We start from the raw sequence: 27,921 nt of genomic DNA on the forward strand, positions 1-27,921 counted from the left end.
TGGGCAGTAATACGATGTATATGACAATTTATAAAGTAACCATTTCAGTGGAATAGTAGACTGATATATTATTTTTTTTTCTATAAAGAAGGCGGTTTGTTCCCTATATCAAGCAGTGTGAAAAGCATTAGGTAAAGAAAAGAAAATGTAAGTACTTTCAAAATGTTGTTTTTCTTACCAATTCTCGTATTTAATGAAAAATAGGCAAAGTCATAAATTCTCCTTTCAAACTTATTGTTTATCTATTTTTTGGTTTATTATTCAATTAAATTTCCAAATTTCAACGTTAGTCTTTCGAATAATTAATCAAAGCTCGACATTTGCTAACTTTTCATGCACTAGCTACTTGTATTATAATATTACTAATGCGTATCTCTTGAACCTTGCCTCCGTTCATCTTAGGATAGGGCTAGCATGTATCGTATCCTTGTACCAACTTATATACTTCATATAATTGTATAGAAAATAAGTAGATGAACAATTTCAATGAACCTTTTGCTATATTTTCTATTAGCTACAATAAGAAAATTGTAGAATCCTTACAGAATAGATGTACCTTGTAATACGAATCCTATTGAAAATTTTCACAAAATTTTTTTTATATCGTCACAGAATCCCCTATTAATAAAATTACAAAGAAAAGGTTAATATGAGTACTCTGATGCAATAAGTTAGTGCACCAAAAATTGAACCATGATGGAAGGCCCAATAAGGGAAGAATATACAAGTAGATACTAGTTACAATTGAGTTTGAAAGCGAGTCTGTCATCTGCGGATCTTCAGAGCTTTGACAGGCATCTTCCTCAGATTATATCAGTATCATGTTGCTTCGATATCTGCAGAGAGCACACACTTGTCGGCAGACATTCAGGCCGATAGAGGCATCAATTATCATCCGATCAGGAACCTTACATATCAGCCAAACAAGTCCTGTAGACTGTCATGAAGATTTATGGTGCGCAACAGCCATGCAACGAAGCCTCAGAGAAGACACTCTGCATATACATCCTTGGAAGAAGAGCATGCGACAATCGCATGCAAAAATTCCCAGACCTGCATGCATCTCTCAGCCCTCATCTAGTCTCATCTGCAGTGATCACAAAGCACACATCTTGACATCCCCACACCTAACCAATGAAGGGATACATACAGGAAAGTGAAATTTAAAGACGTTTACCTCAGATCCTTTTTTTCATCACGTTGCATATGTTAACGTCACTTTGCGACCCAATAAGTCACAACAGTCAAAATTTCTTCCCACTGGGTGCCGCCAAAATTGAGACATTGAATTTAAAAAATGGTCATCGCAAATCGTTGACATTAAAAGGCTCCAATGAACCCCAGGTCCGGCCAAACTTCACCTTCACTTGTAAAGGGACTGAACACCAAACAACATTAAGTATATTTATTTATATACCAATAACATTATAATTACAATGCAGAATTGCAGATTATCAACAAAGACCTGAAAGAGAAGCAGCACTCTCCATGCATGTCTTCAACAATAACCCAGCTTCTCCTAAAACTGATGGATCAACTTCCATAACCAACTCATCATGCACCTGGCAAAGAAAGGAAACTTTTTTATCATATTGACATATTATTTAAAAATGTGCTAAAAGATGACAAACATTAGTGTACGACATTCAGACATTGTATATGAAAAACATATTCGAGTAACTAGACGTTCGGTTGTTCAGCATAATAGCATCATACTTGAAGATCTGGCAGATATATGTGCCCCTTCTCAAATGCTAAGCGTAATTAACACTTAGTTTTGGTAAGAGTAAAAACCCTAGCCATCCAACCGTGCTTCCCCTCACACTGACGATGCCTCGAGTCATAAAATTTTAGTTTAAAGCCAGTGAAATATAAATAAATTTCCTATTGTTTGAGATTAGGTTTAGTTGTTTATAGTTCATGATTACAATTTCATCAAAAGTATTATAAATAGATAGTTGGTAATTTTAAATCAAAAATTGGAAAACCAGCAATCAAGTAAACTAATTCTAAAAGGAACTTACTTCATAAGTCCAAATTTTAGATTTTTCAGAAAAGTTCTTTAGATTATAGATTGTAAGTGGAATCACAAGATGTTTTTGTTGATCAACTTTTGTGAAAAAAACATTAGTTAACGAATTAAAAAAATTATGTAATAATTTAATTTTTTGATTTTCTTTATCTTTCTATTTAAGTTCTATGTGTGCGTAAATGTAAGAAGAGTTAAAGCATAAGTGTGTTATAAGAGATTGAACTTTAAATATGTTGAATGAAGTTTTAAAATTAATGAGCATAATTTTTCCCTTTCTTGGTTAATTTGTTAACAATACTTTGTAACATTAGAGTGATGGTAAATGATCTATCATGAAGTTGTAGATTCAAGTATTGATGACACGGAGCCATATTATTTACAAAGAGGAGGGTGATATGTGGCGGCCCACAATCCTTCTCCACACGTTTTGATAATATATAATGATTTTATCTTGTTCAATATTCTTTCTCACAATTCTCAAACAATTTTAATTCTCTAGCTAATCGTTTTCATCCCCGATGATACAAATGGTGCCATATTAGCCCTTCTCTCTCTCCCCCTCCTCTCCCCCCCCCCCCCCCCCCCCCCCCCCCCCCCCCCCCTTCCTTTCTTAGTGCAGGAATTATTATATAGTCCTTGCCTCCTATAAAGCTACTCACTTACCAGGACCAAGGACCATATAATAAAATCCTGCATTAAGAAAGGACATATGCAAGGAGGGATCATACAATCCATAACTCACATGCAAATTCACAGTCTCAAATGCACTACTTTGACTATTAATATCTTCAATTATGTATTAGAAAAAATTAGTAAAAATTAGAAAAAATTGATATCTAAAAACTATAAATTGTGCTGAATCTAACAAGACTGTTATTTTCCCAATATAATGAAGAGAATTTGTGATAAAAGTTGACTAAATATGACCATAAATGTGCAAGTGTTGCATAAATTATGGAGTGGGGGAAACACTTGGTAAGGTTGATGCTTAGTAATATTATTCCCATCAGGTTTGCTTGTTCTGTTTCATTTGTTCTTATTATGAATCCAAATCCCGATGATATCATTCACAAGAAAAGGATTGTTTAGGCAGGATGAATTTGGCCATATCAGTCTGGACTTGGCTTTCACAATGAGATGCAGCGGTTTCAATTTCAGACTCTGAATTGTACTGTGGTGTGTTGATGGACTTGATTCTCATAGTTGATTCAAGTTTCCAAAATTCATAAAATCAAACAACTTTCAATATTCATGGCAAACCTGCAAAAGAATACGGCAGTGGCCCTTGAGCGTGGAAAATTTTGCCACAAGTGCATCATTAGAGCTACGTGTCTCACATCCAGCAATTACAGAGTAGATGTTTATCATTGCTATCTTAATTATGTCAGCAGCCGAACCCTGTAAAAGGAGGATGCAAGATATAGAACATAAGATTTCCTTACCTAAACTGGGGAAACAGAAAATACTTGTCGAAATAGTTAGAAGATGCTACCTGACATATAGAATTCACAGCTTGTCTCTGGGCTTTAGCTTTCTCCTTACTGTCGCCAATTTTTATCTTGGATAAGAAGCGTTTTCTACCCTTAAGAGTCTGCACATATCTACACCACAAAGACAGATATATTGGTCCTTGTTAGTATCAGATGAGGTGGGAAATCTGGGAAGGGGTTGGACCTAAAGGAAGGAAACGGCAGCTTCAGAGGTCATCTTCAGGGAGCTGAAGTTTAGTACTCCTATTCAATAGATAACTTGAAAACATAGAAAGGTTGTTAAATGACTTTTAACTGTTCTTGTGAAAGGTAAAATCAGTAATGCAACTGCACAATCATAGGCCAGGTAAAGAAAGACTGTTCTGTTCTTTCTTCAAAAAGTAGAATAGAAATAAAAACATCACACTGGATCTTTAGCTCAGGACGCTGGATGCACTATGACAATGTAGAGAAGAGACTGGAAAATAATATTAATTGAGATAATATTAATTCACTATTTTAATTTTTTTGGTGCGAATTAATTCATTATATATAGTAGGTTAATGAGATACCAGTGACTAGTAAATGTCAAGGGCAGTCGTCTACTTTTAAGCCAAACCCTGATCTCAAACAGAAGAAACACTCACTGAACAATTTTCTGTGTAATTCTAATTCCATTATCTTAATATATGTCGAAATGCAATTCAGCCTTTTAAATGATGTAGAACTCTTCGTCACTCTTACTACAAGGTGAAACTCACTGTTTGCCTTGAAGTTTGATGTAGTGAGTTAGGTTTCTGGTATTTGCTTTCTCCCAAAGAGTTTGTTTCCTTCTATACATCATACTTAATCACATACATGGTTCCTATGGTACTCAAAACCAATCTTTTACCAAAACAAATTTTAATTCAACAGGACAGGAAAACACAATCAGATACTAATTTAGAGGGGGCGGGGGAGTTGACTAGTACCCGTGTTGACGGCAGAATGCAACAGCTTCATGAAGCCAAGAAGCAACACCAGGGAATGAATTTTTGAAACTTTGAATTTTTGCCTTAGCTTCATCTGCACTGCAGTTCAACTGCTCAGCAAGAGTATTAGCGCCCATGCCATAAAGAATGCCATAGACTAGCCGTTTGGTTTGGTCTCGCTCTTGAGAGCTCACAACGGATTCCAACTTGCCAGTCCATCTAGATGCTATCATGGTAAAGGCATCACCATGCGGATCAGTGAGTAGTTCGATTAGAGAAGGGTCCTTAGAGAAGTGAGCCATCAACCTTAGTTCTATTTGAGAATAATCTGCTGTTACAAGTAGCCAATTTTCCTGTAAAAAGGTATCAATTACTAGCCATGCACATAGATACAGAATATATATATAAAGAGGAGAGAGAGAAAAAAGAAAGAAATGAATCAAGCAGCTGCCTCACCTCAGTTGGGATAAAAAAGTCTCTTGCATTGATTTTATAATCTGTACCATCAGAATCACATTGGGCATCACCATTTTGATGCATTCTAAATTCAACCATATGTTCAACACACTGCAAATTTTCCATGCACCGACAATTAAGTTCAACCTTTTGTATTACTGAATAAGAAAGGAATAATAATCAACTAGAAAGTATGACGTCAAACCTGTAGATTAGGTTCTTCCATGGATAGTCGCCCTGTTGCTGTTGATGTCTGGAGCCAACGACCATGTACTGTATACCTCTGTGTCCTCATAGACAGCTTTGCTAACGAGCATATTGAACCTAGTGTACAATTCAGGAGCTTTGCTAATGTCCGATGCTCCTTTATTACTGGAACTATAGGGTGCTCAAGCCTGAAAATTAGCAAAGATCGCAGAATGCATAGGGAAAAACTTAGATTTTTACACCGTCATCATCACATGCAAAACAAATACATTTAATATGCGATTATGCGATGCATCAATGCATCATATGGTTCTTTCAACATTCATCTCTCTTCTACGTGAAAAGACCACTTGTACTCTGTAGTGCCTTCTTTTTTCCTTTTCGAAGAAAATGTTCTTGTCCAGTGTATGTTTTGGTAATATCCGTTTCCTAAAGAAAAAATTGATAAGAACGGTCCCAGCTATGGGCGTCCTGCCATAAAAAGTCCCACCAATCGAGTATTCTACAGCAGGCCAAACTTTTATCCCCATTTAACAAGAGTGGTCCCACATGACTTGTGACTAGCTAAGCTTGTAAAAAGAAAATTTTCATTTCTATTTTATGTCTCATGCACTCCAATCCGTATCCTTCATCTTCCCCCTCTACAAAATTATCATTCACTCCTTAATTGACCTTCCTGATTCCTGCTTCACTCAAAATCCAATCTTTTTCTTTCCTTTTTTTTGGGTAATTTACTAATCTCTTCCACAAATCTGGGGATTCTTCTGCTTCCACAAAACTATTCTCTTGTTCTGCCATTGTTATAATTCAAGCCTTAGTGAGAGAGAGTTCACACTGCACTGAACCAATTATTCCTACCAACTCACTGTGATCCAATATTTTGATATGATATGAATCACATTTACTCTTAAATAACTACAGCTCTTCCGTATTTTCCTTAGAAAATTATTGCCATATCCACTACAGAAAGTGACAATTTGTGCTAACTGATTCAATGAATCAAAGCCATTTATTATTATCAAAAGAAAGAATCCTCTTTTCTCAAAGGAAACAAATTTCAAAATACCTAATAATTTAAGATCAGAGAAAAAAAGGGTTTATGAGCTTGTAGTAATTTAGCTGAAATTTTGACCCCCCAAATAATTTGGGTCCAGTAGAAATGAAAGCTCCAATGTGGTTGCCAACTTACTGAAGAAACAAGGTCTTCATCTACGTTCAGATTTTTCTGCCTGGCTATAAGATACCTCTTGTTGTTTTTGGCTTTCCTGCTCTAAGTCGCCTTTACTGTTAATTGGTTGTCCACCTTGTGGTGGCTATTTTTTTGCTATTTCATTGATGTACTGTGAGCAGTGTTAGAATCCCTTTGTCAATCCCATGGCAAGGCTTCATTTACCGAAAATCTCTCAAATAAAAAGAAAAAGAAGGTAAGAAATTAGGTATTTAGATCTTAAAGCTACCATTTGCAGATTGCTGGAAAAAATAGGGGTTTTGGGTTTTAACAAGAAAAGAGGAGCGGATGAACATCACATGACCCAAGGTAACCTGCTCTAGCTGATAACTTACCTACTGGGACCACTCACGTAAACTAATCCCTTAAAGTTGCGATTCTTATGAAATAACCAATAGTTGGGACTTTTAAGTTTTAATAGAAGGGTGGCGATAGTTAGGACCTTCCCACCAATTTTTCCTTTCTTCAAACCATCTACAGCACAAAAGTGTCTTAAACCAAATAAATATCTGTCCCACAACTTCACCAAAACAGAGAACCATCAAGAGAGCATCTTATCGTAATTATTATAATCTAGTCTCTCAAACATTGAAGAAAGTAGTCTGATTGTAAGACGCTGTTTAAAGCATTACCTGGATTTTCTTGCAGCCAGCCACAATGACCAAAACTACTTCAGTGATGATGAATATACAGATCAGGAAAAATGGAAACATATTTAAAAAGAGAGCCAGTCTAAGAAGAATTCATGATACATCAGTGATACAATCAAGTATAGGTTTATAATAAGGTAAGCCTGCAACTTAATGTAATAGACTCAACAAGGGAAAGGGGCACTTTTGGTAATGCAAAATAATTCTAGTAGAGGTAGCTTTGGAAAGGGAGCAGAAAGTCTGTTAGAGGTGAGAGAGGGATATCAGGGAGGGATGAGAGACCAGATAATTGGGAAGTTCTTTTACTTTGTTTATCCTGTTCTTTGGGAGTGTCCAACACTCCAGCTACTAAGGTCTGGGATTGTAAGCACTGCTTGATGTGATTGCATCAAATTACAATCAACTTTCAATTTCCCCCTGAATGATTTTCTTCTTCCTAAAAACTATATTCCTAAATTTCCAACCTAATGCACTTAATTTGGCCACTGATATTACAAAACTTCTACAGCATAATTACCAAGGAGCTGCGTTCTCTGTGTGCTTAAATGAAGAAGTGAAGACAAGGTCTCCTTGTAGATTTTGGTGGCAAATGAGAGAAAGTTAGCCATATTAAAGGAGCTGAGCATGAAACATATGTTAAAGCCTCAGTTTAGCAGACTTTATTCAGGTAAAGGTGATACTTTGAATAGGTCGTGGACATGGTATCCCTGTTAATCATGATAACATCATGTGTTCGTGACCCACAGCCTTCAGTTTCAGTTCAGGAGAATGTATCATATCATCATCAAAAGTGTTAACCAAAAGGAAAAGAAAAAAAAAAACTACACAAGACAAGGAGTACTCACTATAAACACAGCAACCCTTTAGATAAAATGGTGATGTTGAAGCAAAATAATACTCCCTACTTTTGAAGAGATTATCGTAGATCAGTTTTCATAGACCTTAGAAATGGTAGAACACTCATCGCAACATATTTTACAAGAATGAGGCACTCGCTTCAAAAGTGAAGGAAGTTGCAACTCAAAACAAGATAAAACCTTGAAGCAAAGACAGCAATTGACAAGAAATTAGATCCAAAAAGATACCTTAGCAAGTCCAAACAATGTTTATCTGTACTGGCATGCTGCTTCCCTTTGTTGTGTCCCTCGGGTATTGGGAGCTTCAAGTGTCCATAAAGCACATTGGCAATATCAGCTGGCATATACAGTGAAAACATCATGCCGGCAAGTTTGTAAGCTTCCTTCTCGAGAATCTTAAGCTTTTTACTCAGCACATGTCGTGCCTTGAGGCAACCTTCCATGTCAACGCCTATTCCCTGATCCTCCATGTCTGCAAGGACATGAACCTGCAGGGAACACAGGAGGACAGAATAGTATAAAGTGAAGAAAAATCCAAATTATAGAGATAGCAGATCAGATCAATCAACACCATCTATGAGCATCGCACCAAAATAATGCACACATAAATTCTAAGCCAAAACTAAATCCAACAAAAAATTATTAAAGCTTATTGGAAATTAATTTTCAATCAAACCCCTACCAAGGGAAGTTCGACGCCCAAAAGTGCTTCAACAAGTTCTTCAGAAACAAGCAGTTTCCAAAGCACAGAGTGCAGAGCCCGTGTTTGAGCAGCACGACGACAGCAACCATTATGTGCAGCTCTTCGCATCTGATTTTTCCACCTTCCACTCTGATTAGCTGCTCCTGCAGCCTCACTAGATAATCGCCTCTTAACTTCCTGATTAGCAAAGGAAGTACAGCAATCAGCACTGATTTATTGATTAAAACCAGGCCCTATGTAAATCTGTAAAACTGCAGCTGTCAACTTTAGAACAATACACAATTTGCACATATCAAGGAAACAAAATACTTATACAGTGTCATACAGTATAGAGAACCACAATTAATCAACAACATACTTCCTCTGTTCCAATTTACTTGCTGCATAAATAATATGGACTTTTACACTCCCCTTTGACCATCTAGTGTGATTGATATCTAAGGTTAAAGTTAAATATAGTCACGTGGGATCTTGTTAGATTCGTCTCGGTGTATACTTTCAAAATATCATTTTTTTACAACTTTTACTTATAGATAATTAAAAAGTAAATGGTCAGAGTTGTGCATTGGGAGGCGTGAAAGTCCATATGCTACAAGTAAATTGGAACAGAGGAAGTAGTTAAAAAGACATTAGAGAGCCATTTGCCTTATGTTATCAGGCTCAGGTATAGGGGCAGGGACTTGATGACCGTATATAGGGACACGCAAAATGAAATACCTTCTCGAGACTCGGATTAGAACTTCTCTCCTCGTCAGGCCAAAGGATCCAGGCTACTATACTGAGGTCAATTCCATCTTGCAAAATAACCTGGGGCAACTTACAGAAGGAGCCGTCAGCAACTTCAATGGTTGTACTTTTTAATGTCTGACTCAGGTTGTTTTTATTCAGTGAAAGAACAGCATTTTTCAACACCTTAACTTGAAGTTTTAGATTCCAAGTGAATTTTCGAACTCCAACCCTCCCTAATAACCTACTAATCCTATTCCATAGGAGATTCTCCGTGAATAGCAAATTGTTCGCATCAATTGGGTTTACATGACCGGAACATTCAATGTTGCATGAGCCAAAATTGCTGTTTTGCAGAATCTTTGCAAGATTTACATAATACACACGTGAATCTTCCCAGCAAATGGCAAGGCCATGAACTTCATAAGCAAGCAGAGAATTTGCTTCAGACTTTTTGTTGAAGTGAATATCAAAATAAAATTCTCCAACAGATTCCCAGAGATCCAAGAGGCTTTCCAAACCGCTTGTGCTGGCTATGTTAATGGGACCCTTGTCATTAGAAAGTTTCTTATTGCCATCACTGCCAGCATTATTAGTCTCCCATCTCTGATCTTCCTTATTCACAATTCCTACAGATGCCACACTAGCACTCTGACCCAAACAAGGAGAAAGTGTCATAACACCAACTGGCACAGAATCTTGAATTGGTGTAGAAGAATCTCGAATAACACCAACACCACTAGGCAGGGTATTGACCGCCTTTCTCTCAGTGGAAATTTCCAAGCTAGTAACTAACTTTTTGGCCGGCCTTCCAGCATCAGTACCTGGGTCACCCTCATTCCCCTGTCTTTCAACTAATTCAACTGACATATGCTTCCTTTTCTGATGAAACGAGCTACTAGTACTATCTTCTCCAGAAGAGGGGGTCGATTCGTCATTGTCAATGGGGATACCAGAAGCAGGTAACAAGACAGGACGAGAAAGCTGGGGAACGTTCAGTCCAAGCGATTGGAATGCGGAAAATGCAGCAACTCTCGCCTCCTCAGCTTTATCAAGGACAATTTTTCTTGCAGCATTTTTAATTTTCTTTGCTATTCCCAATTGAACGCGCCGCTGTGCTAGATCTTCTGTAAAAATAATCCAATCTTATAATCAGAACGAGAATTTCATACCCAGGGAAATTAATGTACGGAACGCTCAATTGCAGAAAAGCAAAACCTTGATTCCCATATAAAGCTATTTCACAAAATAGAACTGATAATCAATGTTCAGTTTCAAAGAGTTCGAAACTAATGCAAAATCTTACATGTTACAATTACCTTAAAAAAACCCTGTTACATACTTTCAAGATTTTCTCATCATTTGAATGCTTTCAATATGAGGACAAATGTAACAAGAATTTTCCATGGCAACAGAACATACAGAAACATAATGATAAGAATTTCCAGATAAAAACTGCTATTTTCATGTGCAAGCTCGCCAAAAGGGGGATTTGATGACCTTGTAATTCATTAGAAAAAGGCATGAAACTTTAGAGCTACATAATTCATTAGATAGGAATAGAAGCTTCTCATTTGGTTTATTCAAAGCATTTCCCGCTAAGTGATGTATACGAATCATTAATGTTCTTTTTAGTGAGTAATAACTTAATCCTTGAACAAGATGCGCTTTTTACCAATAACAATACAAACTTCACCTTATTATTTTTTATTCCTGACAAGAATTGATCATTCATTCGTGATTTAAGGCATGACATAAATCTCATTTCTATTAATATAGAGATCAGAAAAAGATATACGATTCAAAAGCAGGCTCCTCTTTCATTAGAAAGAGAAAATCACCAAGATTTTGTGATCAGTTGCTGAACGTATTCCACTTCCAAGATCTGGATCGAATCAATATTGATGATACCAATTCGATCTGGAATCTTGGAATTTTATATCACATGGAAAAGAAAATGTCCCATACTAAAGGATTTGGGTCCATAACCATGGGTTTGGATGTACGAGATTTTTAGCTCTTATCAATGAGGCCCTAATCCCAATCGACTAGTATTACACAAAAAGAAAACAATCATAGACACAGATACAGTTCGATTAATTCTTTGCAGAAGAACTTGAGATTTGCGATCCCACTTCTCAAGTAAGATCAGCAGGATCATGGGATTTTATTCTATCATATAGGAACGGTTGTTGCACAAAATATACTTCTAAGCCCTTTGTGGAGCTATCTATAAGACAAACAATACAAAACAGTTTTTTGGTTCAACTAATATAACTCGTATTTCTAGAGTCCAATTCTTCCCTATACTACAAATGAACTACAAGTGAAAGAGTCTATGAAAAGACTACTATCAAAGTATCACAGTCGTGACTTACAATATCCATGTGAATCATATGGTTATTCAGTGGAGTAAGAATAATCTATAAATTGACTTATGTCGGAAGAGATGGTTGAGTAGTTGATAGCTCTGGTCTTGAAAACCGGCATAGTCCTTTGGTCAGAGCTATCGAGGGTTTGAATCTATTTCTCTCCTTTTGCTCGTTCAATACAATTGTCTCCTTATTTTGTTAGTTTTGCTCATTGCTACCCGCATGAAATTCAATTCGATACGAGGTACTAGAACCAGTACGCGAAACGAACTATAGCAAATTAGGTTCGATTCGGTACAAAATAGAAAAATAAATATATAATGTGAATATTTGATCAATTGATGAACGTGAATTTTGAACAACAAATAAATGCTTTGATAATTAATTGGGAGTATTATTGCATTTGTGGGGACAAAGTTCTTTTTCCATTAATTTTTTTCTTAGGAATAAATTTTCAAATTGATTTGGATAGCAACTGTTATTTACCGCTTAGTCAGGAATTAATACTCGGTCATTCCTTTACGTAAAGGTCATTCTATAACATACTTGGAAGTTTTCATTCCGAGAAATCCGATTATAGAACACCGCAACAAAAATCATATACTTGTCGCATCAGCGTTCTTTTTTCCATTAATTTTGTTCATGTACACACTCAAGAAAGGAGAAAAATTAGTGAAGGCATTTAAGTTTGGATGCATATGACTTATTTCATATGTTATGACGAAGAAATACTTCTTAAACTATAAATTTGTAAAAATCACATTAAATCCTTATATGTACACATTCAAAAAGGGTGAATAAATTCACGCTCAGTTAGCCGTGATTCGTTCCATATATTTGATACAAGCCGCTTCCGGGGCAACCGTGACTGTAACCACATCAACAGTTTTTTTTTATGCGGTTAGTACCCCTATATATTCATTTATTTAAGGGTTAATTGGCTAGAACAGCACAACCTCTGGCTCAAGTGCAAGGAACAACACAACCTTAAGCGGGTGCAAAGCGTAGCACCAACTTAAAATATGTGGTGCAGAAAATAGCACAAATGGCATCGAAGCACGAAGATTCCACCGCGGCTAGGGAATCTCCGTTTAAGTTATGTTGTTCCTTGCACTTGAGCCAAAGGTTATGTTGTTTTAGCCAATTTCCAACTTCAATCTCAAAAAAAAATTGATCTCCTCTTTACTCTTCTTCGCTGCTGTGCTACTTCCTCATTTTGCGATTTTCTTCCCTGTTCGACGCACCACAGATCTTCACATCATAAACAAATTGCATCAGCGCCAATATTGAAATCAAGTCGTTGGATTTACTTCTATCATCATCAATAACTAATGTGTAACAATTGTGGAGGATGATCTCAGTTTCTCCTAGCTCAATATCCACTGTTGATTCACCAAAGACCATTCCACGTGTTGTTTATGTAAAAGGGTTGGTTTGATGAGTGCCTGCTTCGAGGTCGCGCCATGGTCGCTCAAAGTTTCTCGAACTCTTCTATTTTGTGGTGAATTAGTACGGAGCGCCTGCTCTTGTGGGTGGGAGTAATGCGAGGCTGTGATGGAGATGGTGTTTGGTGTTGTGGGGCAGAGGATTACATTGCTGGAGTGCAGGTGGTGTTTGTTGTGGTTGTTGTGGTGAAGGAAAATGATGGTATTGAGGGAGGTGTTGGCGTTTGTAGTGTTGTGGGCTATGGAAGAGGGTGGTGGTGATGTAGTGTGGTGTAAGGTAGATTTAGTGTGGTGGAGGTTAGGGAATAATGTGTGTTGTTCCTTGCACTTGAGTCAAAGGTTGTGCTATTCCTTGTCAATTAACCCTTAAAATAACGGAGATTCCCTAGCTCCGGTGGAATTTCCATGCTCGGTGCCATTTATGCTATTTTCTACACCACGTGTTTAAGTTGATGCTATGCTTTGCACCCGTTTAAGTTTGTGTTGTTCCTTGCACTAACCCAAGGTTGTGTTGTTCTAGCCAATTAACCCTTTATTTAATGAATTTGACAACCAAGTGCCAAATACCAAAGAACCTAGAAAACACGCTTTTTTTAATGCTCTTCTTCTACATCCTTTTCTTTCTCTCCTCTCCCTTCTCCCTTTCTCCCTCCCTTCTCCCTTTCTCCCTCCCTTCTCTTTTCTCCCTTCTCCGGCAACATTCATGTTCCCGACAATACTAGGTCTAGATGTTTCCTGTTAGACAGCATATCTTGAGTCACAAGTCTGATGAAACGAGTCGCTACCTCCGGTGATTTGGGTCGTGTTTCACCTATGATTAGGAACGTGCAATTTGGGTCATGGAACGGGGGTCCCACCCGCGATCTGGGTAAGAGTTGCTTTGCTTGGCTAGACGAGGTAAAATGTTTCTTTTGGAATTAATATAAAATTACATGCAAAAAAGATAATTGCTTTTGATCCTTGTAAGAAAGAAAAATTGGATCGAATCTTCCTTTTTCTAAAAGAACAAAAGGTTCTTTTATATCATTCCATTGCTTCCTTTTGGTTGAACTTATTCAACTCACAATCGCATTCATCCATGTAGATGAATTTGAATGAAAAGAAAAAGACTACCCTCGTTAAGAAAAACATCTTTCTTTTGTTCAACTTGATTCTAAGATTAGTAATTGCTCTAATCTTTTCTTTTATAGTAACTAAATTCCATAGTGAAATATTATAGATATAAAGCAACATCCTTGCCAGAAAAGGCCCTCCTTAGTTGTTTCTCAACCTATTTTATAAGAGCTCGCCAAATAAATTCAAAATATCGCTTTCTAAGTTTTAAAAAGGCTCAAAGGAAATATAGATATTCTATTTCTTCTGAACTTATAAAATGAAAGAACAAATTGGATCATCAACATAATTCCAGGTTTAAAAAAATATCAACCATAAATCCAATTCTAGTATCGACTATGGGACGTTCCATAGACTGTAATATATTACGACAAACCTACATTCCACTATGTAGATTGTAAAGTCATCAGATGTAAGTGACTCCGTGAAATGGGGATAACCTTCCTTTCACAACAAAATTATTGTCCATCCCATAGAGCAACCAAAGAAGAAATTATGGCTACGCAGCCATTTGCAAAAATTCCAACAGGGGGTGGAAATAAAAGAATAACTTATAGAAAGAAAATCATTCACATGTTCTTGCCTTTTGATCTGCGCTTGGCATAGAGGAAGAAAATCCAAATGAAAGGCAGAGGGAAATTTCATATAGTTTCCATACAAATTCAAGGAAAGAAACTTAAGACCGAAAAGAAGATTTGTTGAAAGACAAGTTCACGTCATGTAATCAAGCTTACAAGGTCAGATGCCCAACACAAAACAAAAAGAGTATCAACCACTTACTTTGATCAAAAACCGCCTCCCCCCCCTCTTAAAAATAAGTATATAAAAAAGCTCCCAGCATATACGTGACTTAAAAAGTATTCACTCCAATTTTCTATCTTTATCCCACCGTTGACAAATAAATACAAAATGAAAAAGAATTTCAGTCCTGCCCTTCTAGTTCATGTTGTCTTCTACTGCCTAGTGCCGATAATAAATAAAGTCATATTCGCAATGAAAGCAGTCTTACAAAAGTTAATTTTGGAACAAACATAAATGACATAACGCAATTATTCAAAAGCATCCGCGGAGTCTCACCTTGAGCCCAAGATAATGATTCAAAGAGAGCCTTAGCTATTTCTGTGACAGATGCTTCAGCAATCGCTAAAGGAGTACGCAAGCCAGCTTTGAATAATGCTCTAGCTCGAGATCCCTAGATTCATAAACACACGATAGCTAGTTTATCAAGCACATTGAAACAATAAAATGCAGGTTGGAAGCACATGATAAAACGGTCAGAACCACATAGAGGTACTTACCTTCACATATGGGATAGTGGTTAGCTCTACAATCTCTGCTCTCACACCAAATGAAACACGGTTCTGAAATTTGGCAACCAAGCCTTCCAGATCAAACCAACCAAGTCTCTCACAAAATAAAGAAACCATTGATGCAAACCTGCCAGCATTTTCTTGTAATGATTGAACCATTCCTCGTGCTACTTTAAAGGCTGCGCAAACCTCACCAACAGGTAGTTCCTTTACCACGTATAGGAAAACATTCAAATGATTTAGTAATTAAATGTCAGCTACACATAAGAAAAGGGTAAACAACAATTAATTATTGATAAGCTAAGCAAAATAGAGATAAAAGGTATGTTTAATAGAGGATAACAAAGCAAAAACTAATCCAATCCCAATCTGCTCCTATAACTAATTCTTCCTCCGTTCATTTTAATTGCAACATTTTCATTTCACACTTGCCGAGGCACAATTTTGACCCTTAACTTTACTTATGTATTTATAAAAATTATGCAAATGAGATATTGAAAAACTACACATTGAGATGAATACAAATCAAATAAGATCTCAGACTATGTATATCCTTGTGTATAGATCATCATACATAGTCAAAGTGTGAACTGTGAATAATAGAAAAGTCAAAATGCTGCAATTAAAAAAGGACGGAGGAAGGTATTCCATATAATAGAAAACATGTAGATGTGAATCTCAATATAATCAAGTTAAGACCATGAACACTCAAGCGAAAACAAAACCTGCAATATCACCAAAATGCAGGCAGAAGGAAAAGGATGACACAATAACACAAATATGAATTAGAATAGGAAGTCCAGGAACAGTAGAAGGACAAAAGACACCGCAGGAGCAAATGATGAAAATGAATGATCAAAGAGATTACCTGCACCAATCGTGACAAAATAAGTGCAACATAAAATCGCCGGCACACACGAAGGGACTGCTCATCGGAGAGGGTATTGGATTTCGAGACTCCTAGTTGGAAATCTAATCTGCTATGCAATCCCTTAATAGCATTTCTTGAACGACTAGCAGTACGTACAGGTGCACCATGTGCCATTCGCATCAAAAACGGCTCTATAACTCCAACACGGTTGCCAACTGACTGCATATTCAAAAGTTTAACAGAACATGTAACTAATCCACGAAAAAAAAGAAAGGTAGCAAATTCAATATCAAAATTTACAAACAGTTGAGAAAGGGACCCACAGTACCTGGTCTAGGGAGGACAACTCCATAAATCTTTCATAAAACAGTTCCCAATCAGGCTCAACTTCAACATTTATTGGTGTTGCCAGATAAACCAAATGCAGATCAGATGCTAGCACAAATCCTTCTCGTGCTCTTGAAAGATCATCCAGAACAATCTGCAGCAGAATGGAGAAACCTTTAGGAGTTGGGAAGAAAAGAAACCCAAAAACAGGAGATAAAAGTCACTTAGTATATATATACTAGAAAATAAACCAAAAAAACAAAGATGGAAATACCAATATCAACATCAAAGGACAATAAGGGAGCAAAAGAGACAATATCAGAAAACCTAGATCGGGATGTGGTATTTTAACAGCAAATTCAACACCAGCATTATAATTTTTAGTAACAGCTTACGAGATAACTGATCACTCAAATCCATTCCGGATAGGGGTCAATTCGGTCAAATCAAAACTGGGTCTACTTTGTATACAGTTCAAGATAGGTTAAATTCGGGTAGCATACGGTCAGCTTAAATTTGAATATGACGTTGACGATTGAATTGTTAGATATCTAGTCAATGTAGGACCAATGACTATCAAGTCAAGTCAGCTTAGATGAATACTGTTTTATTAACATCCAAGAGTTAATTGCCATGATAAAATTGGTTATTAAGTAAAAAAAATTCCTTGCAGAAGAAAGAATGTAATAATCCGTTTTCATAATTAGAATCCATAAAAAATTAAAAGGAAGATTTACATAGAACTATAAACAAATAAATTTTCTTGTCAAATGGAGTGGACCTCAACTGCTTGAGTACTATTCATGTTCGATTCTTCATTGTCAGAGTTGCAATCTGTCTAGGGATGGCGAATTAATCCTAATCCAACCCAAGTCCAACACAATCCGAAGCAAAAAGTCCGATCCGAGTCCGAAATTTAAAAGTCTGAATCCGAGTCCGAAAAATTATGTTTGAATCTGACCCGGACTCTAGACCGGATTTGGAGGCTGTGCGAAGTCCGGCCAGATTACCAGAGTCCAACTTATATGGAAGCTGCTCATGCTCATATATAAGTTAGCTGTTGCATATAAAAACCAAAACAAAACCATATTGGCCTTTTCCACCCCCCCCCCCCACCCCCCTCTTATTTTTTTTCTCATAAATCGTTCTCTTTCTCTCTCATACAGTCTCAACCTTAGAATCTCCATCCCTTTCTCCTTCTCCTACCTTCCTCCTTCACCTTTTGCCTATACGATTGTCACATGTCAGTATAATTATCATTTGAGGTTTTAAGCACCATGTAGCAAAGGTCACAACCACATTTGTGTGTAATGTTCAGATCTGGAATACTCAGGAAGAGTAGCCATCTCACTTCTTTTTTTATCTTCTACTTCACTCCTTTATTTTCATATGTCGAAAAATAGACTTATGACAAAAAAAAAATTAAGCTCTAATTTTCGGACTTAATATACATCTTTATAGAGGCTTGAGATTCTGGAATATTTTTACTGTTGGGATCTATGTTACTCAGACACGGATTGAGTGTCTACTCGGATACGGGTGTCCAAGTGTCCGACTCGGATACTTTGTAAAAAAAAGTCAAGTGTTTAGTTTAAAATTATCCAAGTAAAGTGTTGTGTCCGACACGACACGACACCCTGTTTTAAGGTAAATGAAGGTGTCGGAGTAACACTGGTTGGGATTCAGGCCAAAAACAGGTTACTGTTATCTACTGTGGGATTCAGGTCAAAACCAGGTTACTGTTATCTACTGTGGGATTCAGGTCAAAACCAGGTTACTGTTATCTACTGGGGGATTCAGGTCAGGACCAGGTTACTCTTCACTAAAACAACAGTGACAGGTCAAAATAGTACTGTTATTTTAGTGAAAATCAGGTCAAAATCAGTAATCTTCAGGTTCAGATTTACTTTGGGATTCAGGTCGAAAGTTTTGTCACGTCTATCAGAAAGAGGGCTGGTTGTTCAGGCAATAAACAGTACTTACAAGTGATTCTTCTGGAGACAGAGAACTGCCAAAAGCTGCTCGTCCCAGAGGAGTGGTACTGTATAATTTAGTATCATCATTCCACTCAAGAAATTTTTTATGGCATAACCACCTAAGAGAATCTTGTGCTGATTTCACAACATCTTCAAATGGTTTTGTAGAATTAAGCAACGTACACCTCACATATCGATGAATATCATTAGCTGTTTGGACAATCCCACCAGCCACAACTTCCAGGATAGCATGAGTCATTCCATTTTTATCTTCAGAAAGACAAGATTGCAATGGAGGGCAACTGTCATTCAGAAGGGCTTTTATTCTCTTAACTTCTTCAGGTCTGCAAATAAGCACCTGCCTCAGGAAAAAAAAAACAGTACATAATGTACAACAATCCAGCTGGCCTATTCAGTTGATGATATGAAACAAACTGAAGTAGATGTTAGTCACTCCAAGTGCAACAGTAAGTGGTTTCCGTAGCATATACTACCACTAAGCATCGAACATATTAGAATCCTGAGCAAGGAAGAGATGTATATACGTACACTTTCTCCTTTCGCGTCTATACCGGTTCGACCAGCCCTACCAGACATTTGTCTGTACCTTGTCCCATCGATAAAGTCACGACCAATCTTGGGTTGCCGAAAAATTACTCTCCTAGCAGGCAAATTAACACCAGCAGCTAGAGTAGATGTGGCAGTTAGTACACGTACTAAGCCTTTACGATAACAGGTTTCAACAATTTCTCTTTCCTCAACCTGTAAACAATATAACATGCAGCTCTTCAGAAATTCAACAGCTGACACCTAGGACTAGTCGATTTCTCAGGCTTGAAACAAACAAACAGAAATTACCATGTCCATTAATGCGCCATAGATAACACCTGTAAATCAATGAGAACCATATGTAGGGAAGTGCTTACAGTGAGACCTGCATGATGATAGGCGACACCAGAAGGGAGAGTTTCCTCCAAGACAGGATCTAAACCCACAGGACATCTTCTCAAGGAGTCGATGGCTGAGAAAACATCAGCAAATTCACTTGATTCTTCTTGGATTTTGGCAGAGAACTTCTTGAGATACATTGAGATATGCCTAGCTGTAGATTCGCATCCTTTCCGACTAGAACAGAAGATAAGTACAGAATGACCATCTTCAACAACCTACAAAATTTTATGTCCGACGTACATTAAATTGAATGCATAAGAAATGGAAGTCTCACTAGGCATAAAAAAAAAAAAAAAAAAAGATACCTCGTTGCATAATTCGACAACATGATCCGGATCTTTGCCTCCAAGATTTGCTAATTTAGGAACCGTCCTAACAATCTCCATCTTTTTGTCATAGATATTGTTACCCACTTTGATAAATTCCTCCAAGGGAACTGGACGAAACTCAGTCTGGTATAATGCTGCCTAGAAAAGGCCAAAACAGAGAAGGCAACAGTTAGAGACAAAAAAAAAAGTCATAATGTATTGGCATGAAACATCATCCAATGTTCTTTTTTTCTATAATATCCAATAGAAAACAAATCCATCAAGAAAATGCCAAGGAATCTTGGAATGTTAACCATCTACAGGAGGGTAAGCGCCCACAAAACCAGCACTAAATATCAGTAAATCACTATGCCAGATGTCCACTATGAGTATTTGGCTAACAACTATGCATAAGCCTCTAAAAAGTATCTGAACTCTTAAATTGATGATACTTTTTCTCTCGGGAAAAGTCCACTGGATCTTTTTCCTTTCACAAACAGGCTGCCAATATACCATGTGTCTTCATTTAAAATGCTCAATTTTGTAGTCTCCTTCCAAAGAGACTGATGCATTATTGGTAAACTTGGCTGGAACAAACATATGCCACATAGAGACAAATGTACCTATAGAGAGAAACTCAAGAACATGACACAAAGGTGAGCAGCTACTTTTATTTCAGCTTTAGACTAATACGCATTGTTCGCTGAACTAGTCATTTGGCTGACTAGGCTGGACCATAAGGATACAAATAATCACAAACTCATGTACCTACTACATAGAGAAAGCATGAGCAAGAACATACAAAAGAAGGTGAGCAACTGACTAATTTTAATTACGTAAAAAATAGGTCGCTACTTGCACCCAATTGCAACACTGATTTCTTCTACGGTTCTACCTTTAACTTGTCTTCTAGAATTTCTTTCTTAGTTACAGCTGGTCAAGCAAATGTTCAAAATGGCAGTCAGAAAAGTATCCCTTCGAGGAAACTCAACAATATCAATTGCCTTACTCATCATGCTGCAAAAGCAGCTTATCATCTATAATGTCAAAAACCATCATAGGATTTTCTAGCTTACCTGTAATAAGATAAAAATAACCCCCTTCATAATAATGGAACTACTACAAGGCACGAAACTCCACAAACAGTCCCTAAGGAAATAAGAAAGTTGCTTTCACAATATATAATCCGCCTATGTTCTCGGACCCCCCCCCCCCCGGCCCTCTATGGACCATAAAGCAAATTATTCTCAAAAATCACAGATAAGCCCATAAAGTGGCTATGTAATACATACAGCACCACTGTAGTACAAAATAACTTACCTTCCCACCTACTTGTCCAATCTGCCTGTAGGCTAGCATGCTTAAACAATAATTAATTATATCCTCTTAAACAATAACATTTCCAGGATTTACCCCTCACTCATGGAACACTGAAGCATAATTGCTTTTCACTGTCACCACTCACCACATAATATTCAATTATAAATGCATCCAAGTTCTTGCAGTCATCATAGAAGTTGAGAAAGGTAAGGATATAGAAACATTTATGAAATAGCAAATGAGTGAAACAGTCAGCTGCAGCCTACAGGGTAGTTGATAGTTAATACTATGCATTGTCTTTATGTAAATAGATACTTCATCCATTTCAAACAGGCAAAACACTTGGTTTTTCATAGTCTACATTGCACACATTTGACCATTAGTATCTCTAATTATGTATTAGTAAAAATCATGAGAATTTATATTTTGAAAAAACGAAAGGAAACAAATCAAACAAGATCTCGCATGACTATGTTTCTCTTAAAATTTGGTGTAAATATTGTAGAAGTTTATGAAGTTTGACCTTGAAAAGTGACGAATTGCATTTATTTGCAGAAAAAGGTAGTATAAGATACAAGAAGTAAAATTTAAGTATGTGATCTAGGATTTAGAAGTGCAGCAGGCCAACCACAACCAACACTAGAACTTTGGTTCTATTATTCTACTATCAATTCAGAAGAAGCAAAATCAAAGGGGATCCACTACAATAAAACACGCATAGATACATAGTGAGACAGATGACACAAGTACTGCACCTCGTTAAAATGACAAAGCAGCATATGCGTAAGCGTCAGTATTATGACAACCCATTCAAGGTCCAAACTTGCTGTATGTTTAGTTTCTACAATCTGCCTCCCTATGTTATGCAAAAGCATACGCACATGACGTGTACAAGTAAAACAAAGAAAAGATAATATTATAATGCATGTGACTACTTCTATGACAGTTCTACAGCGGGATATTAAGTTGTTATTGTCAATGCCAACAGTGATGCGTGAGACTTACATGAAGCCAGTCTGCAACTGCTGCCACGTTTGGCATTGTAGCACTCATTCCAACAATTTGCAGTCCTTGAGTTAGGTCACCCTTGCCACTACTTGTGGCCGAGCTATCTCCACTGTGTGATTCCCCATTACCCTCACCAGCTCCGTAGCGAAGCTTTGTCAATAGAAGCTCCAACAGATAACCCCTACTGGGATCAGCAACCTAGCAGCACCAAACAAATTCTACATAAATGAACTTGTGATCAAGCTTACAAATAGCTAGAAAAAGATAACATATAGTGCACTGCACATATCTACCATGTGCAGTTCATCAATCACAATAATTCCCACTTCTGATAATCTATCTTCTTCCAGCAATCTGTTAACTAACGAGTTGGCCTTCTCTATAGTACAGACAGCTACTGATGTATCCTTTGGAAGTGTCCCGCCACCTTGATTTCCATAATAGCTCCGAACCTGCTTGCCAAGGGGTTCCAACAAAACCTCGAGATGTTCCGCCTGAAAAAGGTATCAGTATTTATGCAAAAGGCAACATCAATACATTTGGTGCTGTGTGAAGATCTGACTTCAAGCCAGAGAAAAGAGGTAAAGAAAACCTTTTCAACACATATTGAAACATAAGGTAGCACAAGCAGCGCGATTTTCCCAGAGTCTATGACACGTCTCAACATCAGGATCTCAGCAACAAAACTTTTGCCAGCACTGTTGCAGGAGGTAAAAAGATAATCTGAGATCAATGTCTCAATTGCACAAGAAATATATTCAAAGAAAAAAGGATCAACAAATTAGTCGCCCTGCTTTCAATAAATTCAATTTTGCTCCTACAAGAGCTTATATGCTAGCAGGAGTACAAATAAGTGGAAAAAGAGTATTCTATAGAAACTGCAACATCTTTTTGCTTTCCAGTAAATGTAAACAGCAAATGAAAACGAGGGATCCGATTCTAAGTGTCAGGGTAAAACCGTAAAAGCCGTTGAGGTAAAAAGAATTAGAAAAAAAAACAAGCAGCATACACGTAAGCTGCAGGAGTAAAATCTAAACAAGATCATACCATCAAGGCATCAACAGTCAAACTCCTCATAAACTTCTGTTCAAACTTGACTACGAAAAATCAACTAGAAGCATGCTTGCTTTTAAACTGGAGAAAATACAGTATATTGCAAGCAATTGGTGCTACAAGAGATTTATAAACATCGTCAGCGTGGAAATAGTTTCGGGGAATAGGTGACTGATGGACTAATCCTGAAGCTGAATAATGGAGCCAACACACAAAGTTCGACGCACAAAAGAGAAAGGAGGCCAGATGGCCAGCCACACAAGATTCTGTATTGTGTAAACATTGGAAGAGCTCAATGCTGTGCAGCTAGGTGCTGCATTCTCAACATACGCAAGCCTCTTCTTATCCCAACACTCGATGTCTATTTTATCTGATCGACTTCCAATTAATGGATAAGTAACGGAAGATTCCAGTTAAACCAAACCAGAAAGCTAAAGAGAATGGTCTGAATGTATTAAAGAAGATATATGTGACAGATGAAAAATCCTCTTTCAAGTAAGCTCTGGTATTCCTTCTTAACAGAAGCATTCAGACAAATTACATCTGTATAAAAGGCTGCAAAAGAACCACATAAAGGTGCTACAGATTTTAAATGAACTAATAAATTAATTGAATTACAGGGCACAAATGTAAGCAGTTGCACCTGCATACAGGGAGGGGGGGAAGCCTTTGCCATGGCAGGTGAAATTGGGCTAAAAGTTATTTGAAAATTAGTAAACACCGATAACAACAGCAACAACAACAAATATAAACCAAGAGCATATTTCTTTTGATCATTCACAAAATCATCCTCCTCCAAATTGCCTGGTTAGATGCTCTCACAAATCACAATCCATTTTGTTCATTATCCTTTGTTACTGCCTCCATCCAAGTCATTTTCGGGCTCTCTCCACGTCTTCAAAAATCCACACGATCCTGATTCTCGAGTTTCCTTATACATGCATCTGCTAGTTGACCTTGCACATGCCGAAACCAAGGTAGTAGGGTTTCCCCTATCCTATCCTCAAAATCTGCAACTTCAACCTTCCACAAATACCTTGATTTTGAATTGTATTCCTTAGGATCTTCCCACATATTCATCTCTGCTATACCCATCTTAATGTGATCATTCTTAGCCTAACATTCTAACCCAAACAATAGCGTTGATAGAATATCCATCCAATAGAACTTTCCCATCACCCTTCAATGTATGCTATGGTCAACCAGCTTGTTCACTTGTTCTCCACTAAGCCGCACATAATTAATCTTGTGAGTCACATCTTGGTCAAATCCCTCCATTTTTCTAAAGTTCACCCAAGGTATATAATACTTTATACTCACTTAGGATAGCACTTTACCATCTAGTGTCACTACATCCTCGTTCGGCTTCTTCTAACACTAAATTGACACTACATTACTGAGTTTTAGTCTTACTTAAATACTTAGCTAAATATAAGGTAAATCTTTACTACCTAGTGCCACTACATCCTTGCTTGGCTTCCTCTAGCATAAAATGATAAAATTAACACTCCATGTACTTAGACGTACTCTTATTTCGTATTTCAGCCTAAACACTCATTCTAACATTTGTCTCCATAATTCCAGAAACAGGACATACCTCAGTGCATGCAATTTTTAGTAATCCCAAGGTTTCACATAACAAAAAGAACGGTCTTTCATAACACAGCTACAGGACACATTTGCAGACTATATCAAATGGTCTTTTAGCTTCTCGTTCGAGTATCTTTTAAGGCTCTCTAATAATGACGTAGCATAATTGCCAATTCGCATGCACATTGCATCAACAGTTTCCTTTAAAGACTAACGGTCCTCTAATCAGCTAAAATCCATATAACCAGATTACATTTTTTTTATATAATAATATCTTACCTTGTAGATGCACAATAAACAAGATTTCTCTTCTGCAAAACACCATCCATTTGAAGACAATCAACCTGAAAAGTGCATCAAAAGTTAGACCTAGTGCATACAAGGAAATGTAGATCAAGTTCATGATCAGTATTTCAAACCAAGAAAAAGGCAACTAACAATTACATGACAATATTTGTACCACAAAAGAATTTATAATCGTATAGAATATCAAAATCAACTTTGCCCATGACATCCTTCTTTCAGACCAAAAAGCAAAGAACAATACAGGGTGAAAAATGTGAAAGACCTTACCTGCCAAGGGTAGAGTTTAGCTATTCCTTTGCGTCTATAAATGCTACAAATAGCAGGTGGGAGCCAGTTGCTTAGGTTTAACCGGTCTTCCAATGGCATGGAACTCGAAGGAGTACTATTTCCATCAAACATACCCGGAGCCACAAAATTCGCATTTTTCCTATTTGGTGAAGCAGAGATATTATTGTCAGTGTCGGGACCTACTACACTATGCCTCATCTTTTCAGCTCCAAAAACAGGAGCTGTTTCGTCCAATACTTTAAGTGCTAATGCATGTGACTGAACGTCACTGCCAATCAGTACAGCATTGTCATCTAGTGGCCTCTTATGATCTACATTGCATACTGCACGTTCACTCGCATCTCTATAATCTTCTCTGTTTCCTGAAGAAACACGACCAGGCATACTTTCGTCCAAATTTTTGTCATCACATGAGAAATCAAAATGCTTAACCGGCAATGGGGATGCTTCTCTTTCTAGGATTCCCTTGTGTGTCTTCGGCGACGTAATAGTAAATTCAGCCTGCTTAGTATTGCTAGCATAAATACCAACTGGTACATCGCATTTATTGTTTGAACTCCCTTCACCACAATGGCTAAAAACCTCTACAACTTGTGTCTTGCTGATTCCAGTATCCTCTGCAACTTGAAAAAAATTGTTACCAGTTTGAGGAAACAAACCATCAACAACTTGGATTGCCTCGTTCCAAAATGCTTCTCCTGGTGAAAATATGGAGCTTCCACGAGTTGATACCGGAGTTTCACGTGCACTCGAACTTTTACAAATTGCAGCAGGCGTGGAACACTCGTCCACCAATGAAGTTGAGTTTGTAACTTTACTGCATTTCCTTAAGCTGATTTGCGGCTGCAAAAAACTCTCTCACAGTCAACCTATCGTAAAAAGAAACATGCAAAGAGATCAAGTCATGCAACAATTACACAACCACATGAAGCTTACTCCTAAGGCAGAGTTAACATCTCGTTCCACCTTTTGAGTGACATTACTGCACAACACAAGATCAGAATCCCCTTTATCGGAACTTGGCGTCTCTTGACCCGGCTGAGAATTTTCTTTATCAGCAACAAAGTGTCTTCTCTTCGATGGTGTACCTTCTACAGCAAGCACTGATGGACTCCCACATCTTTTATGCTCATGTGTTTTGTGCTCAGAAAGCGAGCTTGTTTGGATTCTTCTGTACACGGTAACATATGAAAAAATATGAATCACAAGCTAAGCAATTGTCCTCCACCCTAAACATGATTATCTCAAAACCTCAAAATAAGATAACTACCAGGAACCAAAGTGCTGCTATTTCTAAAACAAAAGCATCATGAAAAAACGAAAACATCATAATTCAGTTTCAGAAAACGAAACTTTTGACATGACTGCACCCAAATGAGACCATTACCTGCAATACAATGACAAAAAGTCCAGAGCAAACTGCTTGAGCCCAACGTTTTCGATTTCTTGAACTTGGTCTGAATTATCCCGATTACCTGCTCCGCCAACATTTCCCGCCCCATACTTGTCCACTGGAATCGCTTCCGGTAAAATTAAACCCCTAGTAGCACCATCACTGGGAAGAAATATCTCTTTCTTTTCATTTTTGGAAGATAAATCAATCTCCAATGCCAAACTTCTTTTCACTGAATCATTCTGTGAAGTCACCAAGTAATTTTCCAAAGACCCTTTTGCACTAGGAGAAGAATCTTTAGCAGTTTTCGGTGACAAAGCTCTCTTTTTCTTTGACGCAAAAAACTGTAATTCAAACCACATATTACATAAGCTTTACAACCATTAACAAAGAAACAATTCAACTCAAAATCATCAATTTTCTGGAAACTAATTCCAATTTTTTCAATCTTGTAACATGTCATCACCAAATTCCCAAACATCAATACTTCAATTGAACGACTAACTAACGAAATGAAATTCAATTAAAAGCATAAGAATTTCAATTGACGACGTTAATTAGGTTCGTGAGTAAACGAGGGTTAGAAAAAAAAAACCTGATCAATACGAGTTTGAGGTTCGTCGGAATCCATAATCGAATTGAATTGATTTACCGGAACCCTAGATCGGAAATTATCGGGAAACTGGAGCAGTGTACTAGTGAAGTTTTGATATTTGAGCGTGGAGGGACGAAATTCAAACTTCAAAAGAGCGAAAGACCGCCATCTTCTACAAAGAGAGAGTGTGTCGTCCCGGTAATGAGGAATAGTACTGTATGATGGTAATTAAGTAATTTGATGCCCAACTCGACCTAGATTTGAAAGAATATGAAATTTGTTTGTGAATAGGATTTTTCGACAATAACCACCTTATACAATCAACTTTTTTTTTTTTTCTAAAGCTATGTTCAGTTCACCTTATTTTTGCTTATTTCAGATCTAATCAGATCAGAT

General features: G+C 37.3%; 1 protein-coding gene across 2 annotated transcripts; it reads right to left on the reverse strand.

Moving 5' to 3' along the window:
* Positions 1–481: 481 nt before the first annotated feature.
* LOC104884718 (helicase and polymerase-containing protein TEBICHI) lies at positions 482–27,809 on the reverse strand. 2 transcript variants are annotated; one of them, XM_010669407.4, is made up of 27 exons: positions 27,526–27,807; positions 26,925–27,274; positions 26,474–26,708; positions 25,517–26,380; positions 25,223–25,287; positions 22,893–22,998; positions 22,594–22,794; positions 22,298–22,498; positions 19,970–20,131; positions 19,640–19,879; positions 19,263–19,475; positions 18,721–19,071; positions 16,739–16,891; positions 16,408–16,629; positions 15,528–15,746; positions 15,307–15,421; positions 9,291–10,426; positions 8,553–8,750; positions 8,099–8,358; positions 5,134–5,323; positions 4,929–5,039; positions 4,473–4,825; positions 3,525–3,633; positions 3,293–3,430; positions 1,466–1,562; positions 1,178–1,378; positions 482–1,087 (listed from the first exon to the last, which is right to left on the reverse strand). In XM_010669407.4, exons 1-26 carry the CDS (start codon positions 27,559–27,561, stop codon positions 1,302–1,304), a joined length of 6,402 nt encoding a protein of 2,133 aa, XP_010667709.1. In that variant the 5' UTR covers positions 27,562–27,807; the 3' UTR covers positions 482–1,087; positions 1,178–1,301. The 2 variants fall into 2 exon arrangements, with proteins under 2 accessions (XP_010667709.1, XP_048495124.1); XM_048639167.2 differs by lacking the exons at positions 482–1,087; positions 1,178–1,378; positions 1,466–1,562 and having other exon boundaries at positions 3,390–3,430; positions 3,525–3,780; positions 27,526–27,809.
* Positions 27,810–27,921: the final 112 nt, after the last annotated feature.

This window comes from Beta vulgaris, chromosome 2 (genome assembly GCF_026745355.1).
Source record: "Beta vulgaris subsp. vulgaris cultivar EL10 chromosome 2, EL10.2, whole genome shotgun sequence".
Lineage (NCBI taxonomy): Eukaryota > Viridiplantae > Streptophyta > Magnoliopsida > Caryophyllales > Amaranthaceae > Beta > Beta vulgaris.

Coding starts and splice junctions, on each gene's coding strand:
- LOC104884718 (XM_010669407.4), bottom strand. CDS start 27,561: ATGGATTCCGACGAACCTCAAACTCGTATTGATCAG. Junction 22,499..22,593: donor TGATTGATGAACTGCACATG/GTAGATATGTGC, acceptor TGGTGCTGCTAG/GTTGCTGATCCCAGTAGGGG. Junction 8,751..9,290: donor CTAATCCGAGTCTCGAGAAG/GTATTTCATTTT, acceptor TTTGCTAATCAG/GAAGTTAAGAGGCGATTATC.